At 35.1% G+C, this 16,274-nt stretch overlaps 1 protein-coding gene across 4 annotated transcripts in view; it reads left to right on the forward strand.

Moving 5' to 3' along the window:
• The window catches only part of TENM1 (teneurin transmembrane protein 1), an 839,058-nt gene that overhangs the window by 640,632 nt on the left and 182,152 nt on the right, over positions 1 to 16,274 (forward strand). For all 4 annotated transcript variants that reach the window (XM_084789577.1, XM_084789578.1, XM_084789576.1 and 1 more), the window contains one exon: positions 14,869 to 15,054. In XM_084789577.1, coding sequence (XP_084645703.1) covers positions 14,869 to 15,054 — 186 coding nt within the window. The remainder of the gene's footprint in view (positions 1 to 14,868; positions 15,055 to 16,274) is intronic.

Here is a 16,274-nt window from a genome sequence, read left to right on the forward strand (position 1 = left end):
AACTGCAGCTACTGTGAGATCATGATTGCAATGGTTAGGTTATACCCAGAAGATAGCATTTTGCATACCTACACTCTATGTCCCAGCTCTTACACTCTTTCTTCCCCATCTTTTAAAATGTTCCCTGAGTGTAGACAGGTGATATAAGTACCTGGTCATGGACTGAGCATTCCAATGTCATTTATTCACAACAGCTTGAATAGCCATAATTCGTTGCATGTGTTACATTTTATTCCAAAGTTGTCTGGTTAAGGCTTAGTGTAGCATTTGTTTATGGGTATAATTATAAATACTGAAATGGTGGTATAGCACCATATATCTAGCTAAATAACTATAGTACATTCCAGATGTCTGAAGCTTCCTTAGCCATGCGTTTGTTGGGTTTTTTTATTTTTTGTTTGTTTGTTTGTTTTTTTGACTGAATTTATAACATACAAAAGGAATTCCTTCTTGTAGAGCAAGCCTAAAATCTGAATCAGAAAGCGGTTTATTACCACCATAAGAGCTGTGCCACTATATCACCAGTGGGCACATATTACCTGGTCTGGTTCTTAAGGAAAAGGAAAACTAGCTGGGTGAGAGGAAGTTTCTAGCTCAGTTCCAGTTTGATTTCTGTCTTCACAAGTTTTTAAAAATGTTATTTTCATTGTTTTTATTTCTAATTTCCAATATAAATTCTGGATGTAACTCGATAATCATTTTTGTTCAAATCTAATCTTTATCAATTTTGAAGGAATCCATACCTTTTCTTCTCTTGTTGAAACAAAGACAAAACCTCTTCACCAACTTAACTGATTTGTTGACTAACATTATGAAATTAGCACATCTATAGGAGATCTAATTCAGAAGTCCTTTCCAAAATCCAATTTTTCAGCAGCTGTGATATCTGTCTCATTAGACATTTAAAATTTTGAAATGCAATACAGCATTATTTAACCTGCTGGGAGATCCTATATCCCCCTTCTGGTCTATGAGTATTTTCTTTAACGTCTTGTTATATTGCTCCATAACTGATTGTCCTGTAGGATTGTAAGATATATATGTAACATTTTTATGCCACAATGTCTAAAACATTGTTGTACTTTACTGGATACATATTTTGGAATATCATTAACTTTAATGTATTAGGGCATTTCTAAGATAGCCACCATTTTTAATAAATGTGCAATCTCAGAATCACTCTTTTAGGATTCAAGTCAAAAGCCCATTGGAATTCAGAATATGAATCTATGGTATGGTGTGCATGTTTTAAATTTCCAAACTCTACAAAATAAACACATAAGCTATTGTATCACATTGCTCTAAGGTAACATTATTGAACACAATCTGTACTTTTAACTCAGCATATAGACTTTCATCTTGTAATTGATCCTTGACAATGTCTGACCGTATTGGTGTATAGCTGTATAGCTGAAGCTTTTTTTTTTTTTTAGCATGTCTATAGGCTGCCTTTCTGTAATCTCCTTAGTCCTTTGTGGATTTTTCTCATCTGGAACTATCATTTATGCTGTTGCTGTAGGTTCCAGATCGGATTCCTCTGAAGATCCTTTATTCTGAACCACGGGACTTTTCAATGTCTTTTCTACTGCCCCCACTCTAGCATTTAATGTTTCAGTGTTTTCCTTCTTTGTTAATTATTTTAAAGTGTGTTTTAGATAATGTTTCTGAGATGTTACTTTTGTCACATCTCTTGTTATATATTTCTAATTTTCTTATGTTCTGCTGAAACAGCAGATGAGACAGCTTTATGAACAAATGCTTTTGCAGCATTTTATGAGCATTCTTCTTCATGTGCTTTAAAAGACTATATTTTGTATAGTCATAGACTTAGGGTTCCATATGTCTGTTACATTAAAGATATATTTGTTGATAATCACCAATTTTTATTTTCTCATGATTGGTCTCAAAATTATCCATTAGCCTCACATCAAATCTATAAACTTTTACATTTTATAACTTATGAATTTGAAAGCTATATTTTCATGCAGAGTCTGGATTGCCAAGTATTCTTGATGTGAATCCTTTTGTCATTAAATAATAACGGGCTTTATCTGTGATAATGCTTTATGCTTTGAAGTCTACATCACCTGATAATATTATAGTTATTTTAAGTTTTTCTTGGTTGCTGTGTATCTATTATACTTCTTCCTTTTATTTGTAACTTCTCTGTATTCATATTTTTTATAAATCTATTCTTAGGTGAAAGAAAATACTACTTTTTCCTTTTCATTCAGTAACAGAAACTCATTCAAATTGCAAGTTCAATTTGTTTTTCATTTAGTAGGATTACTGATGTGTTTGGATTTATAGCCTATAATCTTCTTTTGTGTCTCCTATTACAATTTTCTCTTTGACTTTTTCTCCTTTCTGCCTTTTATTTGAATGAGTTCTTCTTATTTTTATCACTATACCAGTTAAGAAGATACATTTTCTCTGTTTTAGTTGCTACTTTTAATTTTAAACATATTATTAAAATGTGCCACTCAGACAGATGTATACAAAACTCATTGTATAGTGTTCAATGGTTTATCATATATGGAATGCTTTGAAACTACCATCCAAGTAAGAAATATAGAATAGAACCTAGATTACCCTCTGTAATGACCCATTACCAATTTCCACCATCTTTTTCTATTTTCCTAGGTAAGGGCATTGGTCTCTTTATCGTCTGTCTGTCTGTCTGTCTGTCTGTCTGTCTGTCTGTCTGTCTGTCTCTCTCTCTCTCTCTCTCTCTCTCTCTCTCTCTCTCTGTCTCTCTCTCTCTCTGTGTCTCTCTCTCTCTGTCTCTCTCTCTCTGTCTCTCTCTCTCTGTCTCTCTCTCTCTCTCTCTCTCTCTCTCTCTCTCTCTCTCTCTGTCTCTCTCTCTCTGTCTCTCTCTCTCTCTCTCTCTCTCTCTCTCTCTCTCTCTCTCTCTCTCTCTCTCTCACTTTCTCCAGTTTCACACCATAGCCCAAGCTAGCTGGCCTCAAACTTGCAGCATTCCTTTTGCCACAGCATCACTAAACCTAAAATTACAGGCACAAATGTGCCACAAAATTCAAAAATCATGATTTCTTCACTTGCTTACTTTTTATTTTTAATTTTTAATTCAAAATTGCTTTTTGCATATTTATCCATATTGTGGCATTTTGTTATCAATCATTTTCTTACATCTTATCATTTTTCACACAATTGCTACATTCTATTGCTGACAGGTGTTTGAAATGTGTCCATTTTGTCTAGCACCAGTAGCTCTTCTGTGAGCACTTTTATATATACCTTTTGATAAACATTTGCTTGATTTAATTTTGCCAAGAAAATTCTAAGTAAATAAATTCATATTTATTATTCTGCATAAAACTCAAGTCCAAGTGGATCAAAGACTTCAATATAAAACCAGATATATTAAATCTAATAAAGGAGAAAGTAGGGAATAACTTTGAACTCATTGATACAGGAGACAACTTCCTGAACAGCTCATCAAGTAAGATCAACACCAACAGTTCAGGGACTAAGATCAACAATTAATAAATGGGACCTCATGAAACTGAAAATCTTATATAAACCAGAGGACACTTTCAATAGGACAAAATGCCAGCATACTGAATGGGAAAAGATTTTTACCAACCCTACATCCAACAGAGGTCTGATATCCAAAGTATATAAAGAACTCAAGAAATTAAACACCAACAAACCAAATAACCCAATTAAAAACAAGACGTATCTGTCCCTCAATTCTTCCATAAGACTCCCTGCACTCCACCCCAAAGTTTGGCTCTGAGTCTCAGCATCTGCTTAGATCTGCTGGGTGGAATCTTTCAGAGGACCTCTAAGGTAGGCTCCCTTCCTGTTCCTTCTCTTCAACTGCTTCTAGTCGCTATTCTCTTTGTCCTTCTGAATGACAATTAAGCATTCTCCCTAGGATCCTTCTTGTTATTTAGCTTCTTTAGATCTGTGTATCATAGGGTGGTTATCCTGTATTATGTGGCTAATACCAGCTGATCAGTGAGTACATACCATATGTGTCTTTCTGGTCTGGGTTACCTCATTCAGGATGATCGTTTCTAGTTCCATCCTTTTGCCTGCAAATTTCAAGGTTCCATTGTTTTTAATAGCTGAATAATATTCCATTTTGTAAGTGTACAGACTCCTGCTCAGATGGAGTAAATAAGCAGCACAGTCTCCTTGTAGGTCCCATAATATGGGAAGTAGGGAGTACTTCTGATATGAATTTTGGTGCTCACTTGTTGATCAATTTCTGCTGGAATGGCAGCCTTGCCAGGCCACAGAGGAAGAGGATACAAGTAGTACAGATGAGACTTGATAGGCTGCGGTTAGAAGTTAGGGGAATTCTTAGGACTAGGGGAAGAGAGGGGGATAAGGGAAGGAGGGTGGAACATGGAGGTGATGGGGAGGGACCTACAATCAGCATGTAAAGTGAACACATTTTTTAAATATTTTTAAATGAGAGGCAGAGCTAAACACAGAATTCTCAACAGAGGACTATTGAATGGCCGAGAAGCACTTAAAGAAATGTTAAAAAGCATGTCAGGGACAGTTTGCTACTGGACAGTCAGCCAAATACTTCTCTGTAACATTGGCACATCATATTCAACCATCTGGCCCAACATATCTGATAGGCATATTGTGAGACAGGAAACTCTGAAAGACTTGATTACCCTGTATTGGTAGAGCTAGGCAGTCAGCTCAGCCTGTGTTAAAGTCTTGTCCATTTTTGGACAGCATGCTGTCAGTAGAGAGCATAGGGGCATCACCTTTTCCCCAGTGGCTAGCTTGTTATATTAGAAGCAACTCCACCTTACAAATCAAAGAACCTCCTTACGGACATGGCTTCAAATGTGGCAAACAAGCCACTGGACAAAATGTCCTCATTTCTACCACAGACAGAATTCAGCCTAAAAAAGGGCAAGCTTGGATGCAGGCAGAGTCCACTGCCAAACTCTGCCAAGACAGGGTATGCAAGTCCTCAATAGTTCCTGCCTCACAAACATGTTTATCAGATATACTTGGCCAGAAGGCTGAATAAGATGCTCCAACATTACAGGCAGTTTTGGGTGGCCGTTCAGGTAGAAAATTCTCTCTACCATCTTCTCATTTGGAAAGCTACTAACCTGTACTCCCAGTATACTCAGGTAGTCAAGCTTACTCCTTCTCAAGTCTCTGATGGAACTGAAGACCAGGTAGCTTAGTTTTACAATGAAGCTTAGTTGTTTAGGGGTTAAGATGTTTTTAGGTCTGGATAGATGTTTTAAGTTGATAATGACAAGATGTGATGGAGATGGATTTACATTCAGAATTTTAGACACACCAAGATAGGGAAGATGTTTTCTTCAAGGCTGCCAAGTACAAATAGCCAAAATACTAAGAATGTAACATTTATATAATTCCTGATTGTGTCATGGTTCTTCTTGCTATAGGTAGTATATTGTATATAAGTATAATAATATAAATGTATGTGTAAAAATAAAAAATGTTTAATTAAAAATTAAACATTACATAAAGATCTTAAAATTTGAATTGTTATGACAAAACCACATTTTACCAATTATAATAGATTCATATTTTTTAATGTCTGTTTACCTTCTCCACATACTTAATGTGTTTCTAGAGGACATTTGGAAATCAAAGAATATAAACATCAGCAATTCGTTTTATTTTTTTCTGGAGTATTTTCTGTGTAGGAAAATGTTCATGTTGTGTTTTTATGCTATAATGAGCATATTGAGTATGTTCAATTTTGTATAAATTAGGACATATGTACAAATAAATAATTTAATTAACATCATAGTACAGTGTTTTTAAAATCAGCTAAACTCTAAATACTGTTTTAATGAATGGGATCAAACAATTTAAACTCAAAAAATAAAAATAAAAATGAATTAAGTACAAAAAATAGTAACCTTAAATTTATATCAATATACCAAGATTTATACCAATGAAAACCTTAAATATGTATCAAATACAATAGTCCATAGCAATCTAATCAAAAATAACCTTATTGGAGAATAACAATTAAAGCTCTAAGTTAAAATGTAGGTTCAATAATCTAGCTTTTATTTCATTATTCCTATATTTCTATATTTTCTATTTCCTTTTCAGACCCCTTCTCCTTACCTAAAAAAGAAAGAAAGAAAGAAAGAAAGAAAGAAAGAAAGGGAGGGAGGAAAAAGGAAAGGGTGAAATCCCTCAGACTAACTTTTTATACCTTGTTTTCTCTCTCAATAAGTCCATTAATAACTATAACCAATTCCCCTAAATGACAATGTGCACTTGCTGCTTACTCAGGTATAATTTTGTTTCTTCTCAAGTCTCTGATGAGGTTGAAGGCCAAATAGTTAAAATTTTGCAATTAAGCTTAAATTGCTTAGGAGTTAAGATGTTTTAAGGTCTATAAAGATATTTTATGTAGATAGATATAAGGTATAATTGAAAATGGTTTAGGTAAAAAACTTTAGACTTACCTAGGTAAGACTGGTGACATTTTCCTCAAGGTTGCCAAATACATATAGATTGAATGTTATATATATATATATATATATATATATATATATATATATACACATACACCTTACCTAAAAGATTTTATGATCGTTTCATAATTTTTCTTACTTTATATGATTTATTATTTAAAATGGCCTTTTTAAATTAGACAGAAACAGGGAACTGTTGGGGGTTTATCTAGTGCTGTATATTCAAATGTTAATTATTTTGGTCTCTGAGGTCTGCTTGCTGCCTTTTACAAGAAGACACTTACCTAAAATAATGTTTGTAACTCTTGCCTCTCAAATTATCCCTATTTGATAAATTGCTGGCACTGGGCTGGTCAGAGCAAGGGAGGCAGAGTGAAGGTATATAGTGGGGTGGGATTGGGGGGACCCAAGACAGATCATAAGGAGAGTGATGCAGGAGGAAGGAGAACAGACTCCAGGGAAGATAACTGCAAGACTTTGGGACTCGGGATAGGTGGAAGGTAAACTAGTAGTAGAGTAGTGGATTAGATTTTGTACTTTGCTCTGTGACTGGTTTTTGATTTTCAGAAAAAGGAAATGTTCAACATCATTAGTCATCATGGAAATGTAAATCAAAATAACTCTGAGAATCCACCTTACACTGATCAGAATGGCTGAGACCAAAAAGTCAAGTGACAGTACATGCTTGTGAGAATGTGGATTAAGGAGACAGTCCTTCATTGATGGTGGGAGTGCAAATTTGTACAACTACTTTGGAAAACAATCTTGATGTTTCTCAGAAAATTGGAAATAGATGTATCTCAAGACCCAGCTATACCACTCCTGGGCATATACCCACAAGATGTTCCACCATACAACAAGGACACTTGCTCAGCTATGTTCATAGCAGCTTTATTCATAATAGCCAGAGTCTGGAAACTATCTAGATATCCCTCAACTGAAGAATGGATAGAGAAAATGTGGTACATTTCCACAATGGAATACTACTCATCTATTAAAAACAAAGACATCATGAGATTTGAAACTAAAATTTGGAAGTAAAATAGATCATCCCAAGTGAGATAGCTCAGACCCAGAAAAATAAACATGGTATGTACTCACTTATGAGTGGAGATTAGCCATAAAGTACAGGATAAACATACTACAATGCACAGACCCAAAGAACTCAAGAAGGGCCCAAGAGAAGATGTTGAATATCACTCGGAGCAGGAAGTAAATGGAGAGATGACACTGGGTGAGAGAAAGGATGGGGAGAGAAATAGTGGTGAGGATCAGGTGTGAGAAGATTAGGTGTGGGGAGGTCCTGGAAAGAGAATGGAAATCAGGGAGAACATTTCTGAGACAAGGGAGGCTCCTGGGAGTCTCTTGAGGTGACCCTAACTGAGATTTCTAAGCAGCAAAGGTTAGGGAACTGAAGTGGCCACTTCTTGCAGCCAAGTGGGACTTCCAGTAGAAGGAGGGGGACACCAAGCCACCCATAAAACCTTCCACACCAAATTTGTCTTGCCTACAAGAAGTGTAGGGGTAAAGATGGAGCAGAGATTGAGAGAATCACAAAACAAACTACTGGCCCAACTTGAGATCCATCCTATGGGAGAAAGCTAACCCCTGTCACTATTAATGATATTCTGCTGTGCATGCAGACAGAAACCAGCATAACTGTCTTCTCAGAGGCAGCTGATGGAAACAGAATCAGAGACACACAGCCAAACAACAGGTGGAGTGCAGAGAGTTCTGTGAAAGAGTTGGAGGAAGGATTGAGGGAGCTAGAGGTGTCAAGGACACCATGAGACTTGCAGAGTAAATTAACCAGGACCCATGGGGCTCAGAGACTGAACCGCCAACCAAAGAGCTTGCATGAGCTGGACCTAGACTCCCTACACCTATGTAGTACATGTGCAGCCTGATCAATATGTGAGTCCCCTAACAGTGGGAGTAGGGGCTGTCTCTGACTGTGTTGCCTGCCACTGAACCCCTTTCCCTTTGCTGAGCTGCCTTGTCTGGCCTCAGTGGGAGAAGACACACTTAGTCTGGATGTGACTTGAGGTGCCAGGGTGGGTTGGTACCCATGGGGGCCTCTTCTTCTCTGAGAAAAAAGGAGAGGGGGAAATGAAGAGAGAGGAGCATGATAGTGGGACTGGAAGGTGGAGGAGGCTGGGATCAGGCTGTAAAGAGATTAAATAAACAAACAAATAAATAGGATAATATAAAATCCTAAGTGGGAGAACTATGGCAGGTAATTTCAGTTTCTCAAACTACACAGCCTCCTATGACGCATGATACTTTCTTTTTCCTGTAATTATCTGTAACACATTACTATCCATGTCATTCATTGACCATTTAGATATCTTTTTATATAATACTCATTCTTCTGATGTCTTTTTACCAATAATTTGAAGTTCTTGGCAGTATTCTAAATAGAAGATCTCTTTCAGTCATATATACCACCTAGTAGAATATCTTTTCTCTGTATTTTGGTAAATAGCTATTAATTTTAATGGGCACAAAATTATTGGATTTTACTTTTCTCATTGTCTTTGGATGATTCCTATAAAAATATTTTCTATCATGAGGTCCCAAAATGATTTTTTTTACTGTTCTGTTTTAGCATCATTGGTAGAGAGTGTTGGCCACATATGACTTAAAATTAATGTAATGTACAAGATATTGTAGGTTTTTTCCTAACAGATATTCAGTTTCCCATAACATTTAATTTAATACAGCACTCCCTCTGCATGTTGTAGTGTTACCTTCACCATAAATCAAGTGTTCTTATATGTGTTGATTTTGGTGTGTGTGTTTCTATACTAAATATTCTGTAAGTTAATATAACTTTGTACTTTGCTAACTGGTCTTGCTGTGAACTGCACAGCTTCTTTTTACCTTGGTGAACCTCTTTCTTTAATTCTTCAGTGTCTTAACAAACATACAAACATTTACACACATTCACAGAGACACAACGATGCTGGGATTTACATTAATTTCATTGTGAAATGAAAGAACTATTTTGGAAATAATATACCAAAATTGGGTTTTCCAGTCATGAACACCATATAGCTTTCCATTTATTCATGTCATTTCTAATTTTACTTAAAATATTTTATAGATTTAAATGGAGTACTTGAACATATTTTGTTTGATGTATTAGATTTAATTAGATTACATACATTTTGATAAAAGCTACTGTCATTGCCCTGCATTTTATTCATTTTATTTTATTTTAATTTTTCTTTTTTCCTTACTGTTTTCAGATGTATGTCATGTTATCCCACATTTTTACTCATAATATCATTGCTAGAATTTTATATGTAATTTGTATTGACTTCATCAGGCACATTTTAAAGAATTTCCACTTTTTCTCTTTGGGAAATTTGATTCAGTATTATTAATCTTTTCATCCTTAAAAGTTTGATATATTTACAAGTATAGTCATCTGAGACTGGAGTTTTCTTTATAAGAATATTCTTCACTGTGGGATTAAAGTTCTTCATACAATATCTACTTTCTTTTGACTTGTTCTGTTATAAATCCATCTTGTGCTTTTATGGTAATTGCCTAGTTCTTAGCATGTTCAAATGCAGAGCCAAAAAAATCACTTGTACTATCTACACTAATGCTCTACTTTACATTTCTGATATTAGTTAATAGTGTCATCTGTATTTTTGTCTTGCTTGATCACTTACCACAAAGGAATTATCAAACTTTATTGATCTATGCAAATAAAGTATTGTTTTCCTTTTAACTTTGTAAAGTCATTTGCCACTGTTTTTATTCCTCTCAATTCTTGTTATTTTCACTTTCTTTCTTCTATTTTTTAATTTACTTAGATAAAATGATGGAATTTTCCTGGCCAGTTTTTATTTTGGTAGAATTTTGGTGGTCTTTTTTATTGAAAAAAATCATACAATATATTCCAATTATGTTTTCCCCTACTCCAGTTTCTCCTAGATTTTCCGTACCTCCCTACCCCCCCCCCAATGTTGTGCTTTCTCTCTCCCTGTCTCTGTCTCTCTGTCTCTAACTCCCCCTCTTGGCCCCCATAAAAACTAGTAAGACTAAAAAATGGCAAAACAAGCAAAATGAAACCAGACGTCCACAAAAATACCATTGCATTTGTATTGTGTTGGTCTGGGCATATGGCCTACCCTTAAGTGTAGTTTATATATCTAGTGAGACTCCATTGAAGAAAAGTGGTTTTCTATTTCCAGTATGTATCAATTGCAGCTAGTTTCTTGCTTAAGGGTGGGACCTGCCATGTCCGCTTCCCCGTCTCAGTGCTGGAACCATGTCTGGACTGAACATGTGCAGAACTAGTGTGTGCTGTAACAATCTCAGTGAGTTCATATGTGCATCAATCCTGTTGTATCTGGAAGACAGTTTCCTTGGAGTTTCACCTCTGTGTCTTATTACTTTTCCACCTTTACTTCTGGTTCTTACAATCTCTCCATCTCTTCTTTCTTTCCTTATCATTAAACTGTAGAGAGCACCCAATATCTACCTATTTTTCTAATTGTTTTTTGGCCCTCACAGGACTGACAAAGCTTACACCAGCTTCTATGCCTTTCTATCTTCCTCTCTTATAACTGCCAGACACTGCTCCAGGAAAAAGCAGCCATAAATGTCAGAATCATCTCACTGAGTTTTCCCTTTGTCTGAAAACTGATAGTAATTCTTTATTATCTTGTGAAAGCTGCTATCTTAAAAATATTTAAATATATTTTATCTATATGTCCTAGTTTTTATTAGAAAGTAATAGCTAAAAATGGATCCTATTATTAGAAACCGGATCTTACATTTAAATTTTTATATACAACCTTGATAATGTATTTCTTGCCTGTCTCATGAATAGTACAGAACTTTACAAGCATTTCACTTAGGGCACTCCATATCATATATTATTATATGATAATATTTCCTTTCTACACTGTGCCCTAACTCCCAGGTTATTAGTTATCATTTCCTGTCATTTAATCAATGCTTCTCTCTTTGTATGCTTACACAAAACAATATATAAGAAACATTTCCTTCTTGTTGTTTTGATCAGTCTTAACTTGATGAGGTTTGTTTAAGCACGTCTATCCTTTTCAGTTTTTAGTGTCATGAAGGAACCATTAAAGAAAGCAGATCATGATTTCAGATTCACCACAAGAACTGCTGTGGCAAGACCAAATCGTCAATCAGAAATGTAGGATCAAGATGTAGCTACCACTTATTTTAAAAATTCTCACCTTTTAAAAATCAAATTTTTCAGTTTTCTAGACTTTTTTATGACATGATGATCCTACAAATGGCTTCCTATTCATTCTTGTATTTAGTCTAATCTGACCTTACATCCGCTACTTTACCAATACAGCTTTTAGAGTCACTGAGTGTTACTTGTTGATAAAGTCAGTGGTTACCTCTCATACTATGTCTGAGAGGTGTATTACAATAATAACTATAATAAACCATTCGTTTCTTTAAAACACTTCACTTTAGGCTTTAATCACACCATAGTCTCATTGAATTTCTTCCTAAATCACATTACCTTCTTCTCTGTATCCTTAGATAGTACCTCCTTTTCTTCATGATATTTTAGTGTGTTATTTTTATTAGAAAATAATAAATTAAATAAATAAAAAATCAAATAATAAATTATGTCTGTTTCATAACACCCTACTTTGTTTTTAAATCAGTCAACTTTTCAGAGGTTCTGTGTAAGAGTATCTTTTATTCTCCAGAAGTAATTGTAGCTTCAGAGGCTTACTTCTTCTTTCTGTCTGTTAATGTAGGCCTAGTCCTAGAAAACTCTAGCCTCAATACAATGTAATCTAAGTCTAGAATATTTTTAACCTCTGAGACTTACTGCTGAATAAGCTGACCCTTTATAGCTCTTTCTGAATTTCCGCTCGCTTGTTCAAATCAAAACTGGCTCAAAACTCCTCTCTAAGCTGCCTTATTCAAACTGCCTTTACTTGGCTTCTGACTGAATTGCTCTGCTTGGCCTCATACTAACTTTGGCAATATGTTCTGTTCTTCTGGTTCCTTATTTTCTGTCTCATTCTGTCTTCACCTGTGTCTAGCCTGTTCTTTCTCTGCAACTTGTCTCTGTACAATTGTCCCAGTAAAACTGCCTCCTCCTCTTCTCCCTCTCTGCTACTCTCCTAAGCCCTCTGTTTCCTGTCTCTTCTGGTAATCGTTGAGTGTCTCCTATCTCTGGCTCATTCTGTCAGATCTTTATCTGATTTGTCACTTTGTCTACCTCTCAATTACACATCACTTTCAAACATTGGTGCTTCTTTCTACACACTAACTTTACCTTCAGTTGTTTGGGATTAAAAGTGTATACTAAGGCCATGTCTATATTACAGTCAGAGGGATTAAAGTTGTGTGGCATATCTGCATTCCAGCCAGATCACATAGACCTAGGTCTTTGGATATAATCCCTTGCTGCAGCAACCATGTTTCTGGGTTAAAATTCCACTACAGTTCTGCTATTATATATCTATCTGTTTTGTGGTTTCAACTATTTACATTACCTACATAATAAAGACCATCATATTTATATCTCCAGACCTAGCCTGACCTATACATATATTCTAGTAATTAACTGATTTTCATATGACTCAGTATACATATAATAATGATATTTTGGTGTTCTACTTGTGATTCCCTAAGCTTTTTCCATTTCATAAATAGCAGCATTATCCATTCATATATTGCTATGGTATTAATTTATCCTTTCCTTTATTTATTAAATCCAAACGAGAAATTCCCATTACTTATACCTCTAAAATATATCTCAAATCAGTCCACTATCCATTTGAAATTTATATAGTATTCCTTCTGGTATATATTTAACATAAGACAGATAGAGCATGTTGATAAGTTGTTCAAAGATATTAAGTGGAGGTATCAGTCATTTTTCTTCATATTTCAAATCCCCTACTTTCCATCAACCCCAAGCCTGCAAAAAAAATAATAATCAGAGTCTTGGAAGATGGCTCAGTGGATAAAGGGCTTGCTCTGCAAGAATGCAGACTAGAATTTCTATCTTTAATACCACTTACTAAAGCAGAATAGGTATGCAGGTCTACTTGTAAATACAGAACTCTGGAGGAAGAAACAGAGGGTATCTGGAGCCAGGTAGATAGCTACAGTAGCCCAATTCGTGAGCTGCAGGTTCAGCAAGAGACTCTTCCTTGGTAAGTAAAATAGACAGCCATCAGAAAGACACTTAACATCAAACTTTGACCTCCACACATAGACACACACATACACATGTATACCTACACACTTGCAGCTACACATATGTAAACACTCATGCTACACATACATACAAACACCATAGTAAATTAGTGAACAAATCAATCCATAAATTTACAAATCTACAGATCTACAGGTATTGCTTTATCGTAAAGGTATTGCCACATCCTGAAAATTTATCTTGATACCTATAAAGTTCATTCACATTATTGTGACTGAATGACTCTTAAAATAAAAATTCATTTCAAATTTTAGACTATTAAAATGGCAACTCAAGTTCCAGAATACCCTTTTGTCCCTTTCAAGGATATATGACCATTAAACACCAAAAATATTGGATTTCTTCAATAAGCTTTTACCCCATCTCTTCTAGCAAGAGAATTAGATACGAAGCCTGACAGGCTTTAATATTAGTTTACCTAATGTCAGAATTTGATTAATATTCAACATTTCTCATCAAAAAGTCAAGGAGACAAAGCAGACAACTTTGGCAAAGACAGTACACACCATCAGTATATTGGCTAAACACTGAATAGCATTTCAGGATAAGAAGGTTGTGTACTTTAATCAACAAGGAGTCATTTCATATGCTTAAAATAAATGCAAATATTGATTGTGTGATCAGAGAAGCCAGTTGATTGCTGTCATTGAAAGCTTTGCCTTTTGTGTGTTATGAATTTGATTATGTTAGTTTCTCTCTAATGTTGTCTTCCTGAGTATGCTTAGAACACTTTTACTGTGTCACAATCCATGGTGAATTCATAATATCTATGATCCTAATGAATTTTAAGGAATCCTCTCAGACATTTGTTGGACACACAATTCCTTTCTAAGTCTTGATGACATTATCATTCTATGGACTTCTTAAAATCAATTTGCCCTGAAATTTAATTTATACACACAATCTTTTTTGTTTGTTTGTTTTGTTTTGTTATACATAGAATCTTAACTACCTTCTTTGCAAAGTCCCACATATGTTTACTAGGGCAAAAAATGTATGTAATATTTTGTTTATATATGTTTGAATGTTCATAAACATTTCATTTAAAGTATCAGGGTAGCCTACAATGTTTGTGCATTCTGATGATTTTAGAAAGGAATAGTTGTTGACTTTAACTAAACATGTCCACATTACACCTTTGAATTTCTACAGAGCTCTGTACCATGGAGTGTGGTAGCCATGGGGTCTGCTCAAGGGGAATATGTCAATGTGAAGAAGGCTGGGTAGGACCAACATGTGAAGAACGTTCCTGTCACTCTCACTGTGCTGAGCATGGCCAATGCAAAGATGGAAAATGTGAGTGTAGTCCCGGATGGGAGGGCGACCACTGCACAATTGGTAAGTATCAGCATACTTTGATTAAAGTTTGGCTAATTGAAGAAGTAAGAGCCTTCTAGTGAATCAGTTGCTAAGATATTCATAGAATTTGAATGTGGAGAAGAGGAGGAGGAGAAATTTTGGCTACAAATTTTTGTGAACTGAGAAATTTCTTCTTTGTTAGCATTGTAAAATTTTCTTCCATCCTTTGTTTCTCATTACTTCAGTGTTATATATATATATATTGCATTCAAGCATCTTGAGTTACCCATATGAAAGATGATACATTGGAATAAATTGTTATTTGTAAATAAGACAAGTGCTTTAGTTGACAGTAATATTCATTGTCCATTTTTCCTTTAGAAAAGTATAGGTTATTTTGGTTGAAAGCACCTACAGGCAATTTCATTAAATGGGGCTATTTTTAACAGACCCAATTTACCATCTTCAGAGGCTGTCTTTAATGTATGTGAAAAAGGCATTCCTGATCTATTATCAATAGAACATCTGCATGGAATTGTCTATCTTTATTCAGTAGTACAGAGTTTATACTGAACCATGTCCCGTTTTCTCATAACCTTGTCATCAATTTCACACATTTTCAAATCATAGCCAGACAGAATACTTTGTAGGAAGGGAGTACTTATGCAATAATTAACATATCATGTGGGATTCACAATATGAAAAAGATTACTAATAATTAAGATTTCTACTATAAAATAGCTTCTTTTTAAAAAATCCAAAGCCTTCTATTTGTGTACATATCTACCACAAAGGTTCCTTGTAGTTTTATTTATTATGGTTTATGTGATAAAATACTTTGACAAAATCAACTCTTGTTAGAAAGAGTTTATTTTAGATCACAATTCTAGGTTGCAGTCCACCATAGTAAAGAAGTCATGGTGGCAGGATCTGAAGGAAGTTATGCATATCACATTCATAATCAGGAACAAAGCACAGTAAATGCATGCATACTTGAGCTCAGCTCACTCTCTCCTTTTTTATATAGTTCAAGGTCCCCTGCATAGGAAGTGGTACCACCCACAGTATGCCAGCCTTCCTATCTTTAATAATGCAATCACAATAATCTCCTACAGACATGCCCCAGGCCAACCTGATCGAAACAATTCTTTATCAAGACCCTCTTCCTAGTTAATTCTATACTGTGTCAAGCCATATTCAAAACTACCCATTGTATATGCACAATGGAATAAATATAATTGTACAGTTCCCCTTATTCT

Source organism: Acomys minous (genome assembly GCF_964271855.1).
Source record: "Acomys minous genome assembly, chromosome: 7".
NCBI classification, from domain to species: domain Eukaryota; kingdom Metazoa; phylum Chordata; class Mammalia; order Rodentia; family Muridae; genus Acomys; species Acomys minous.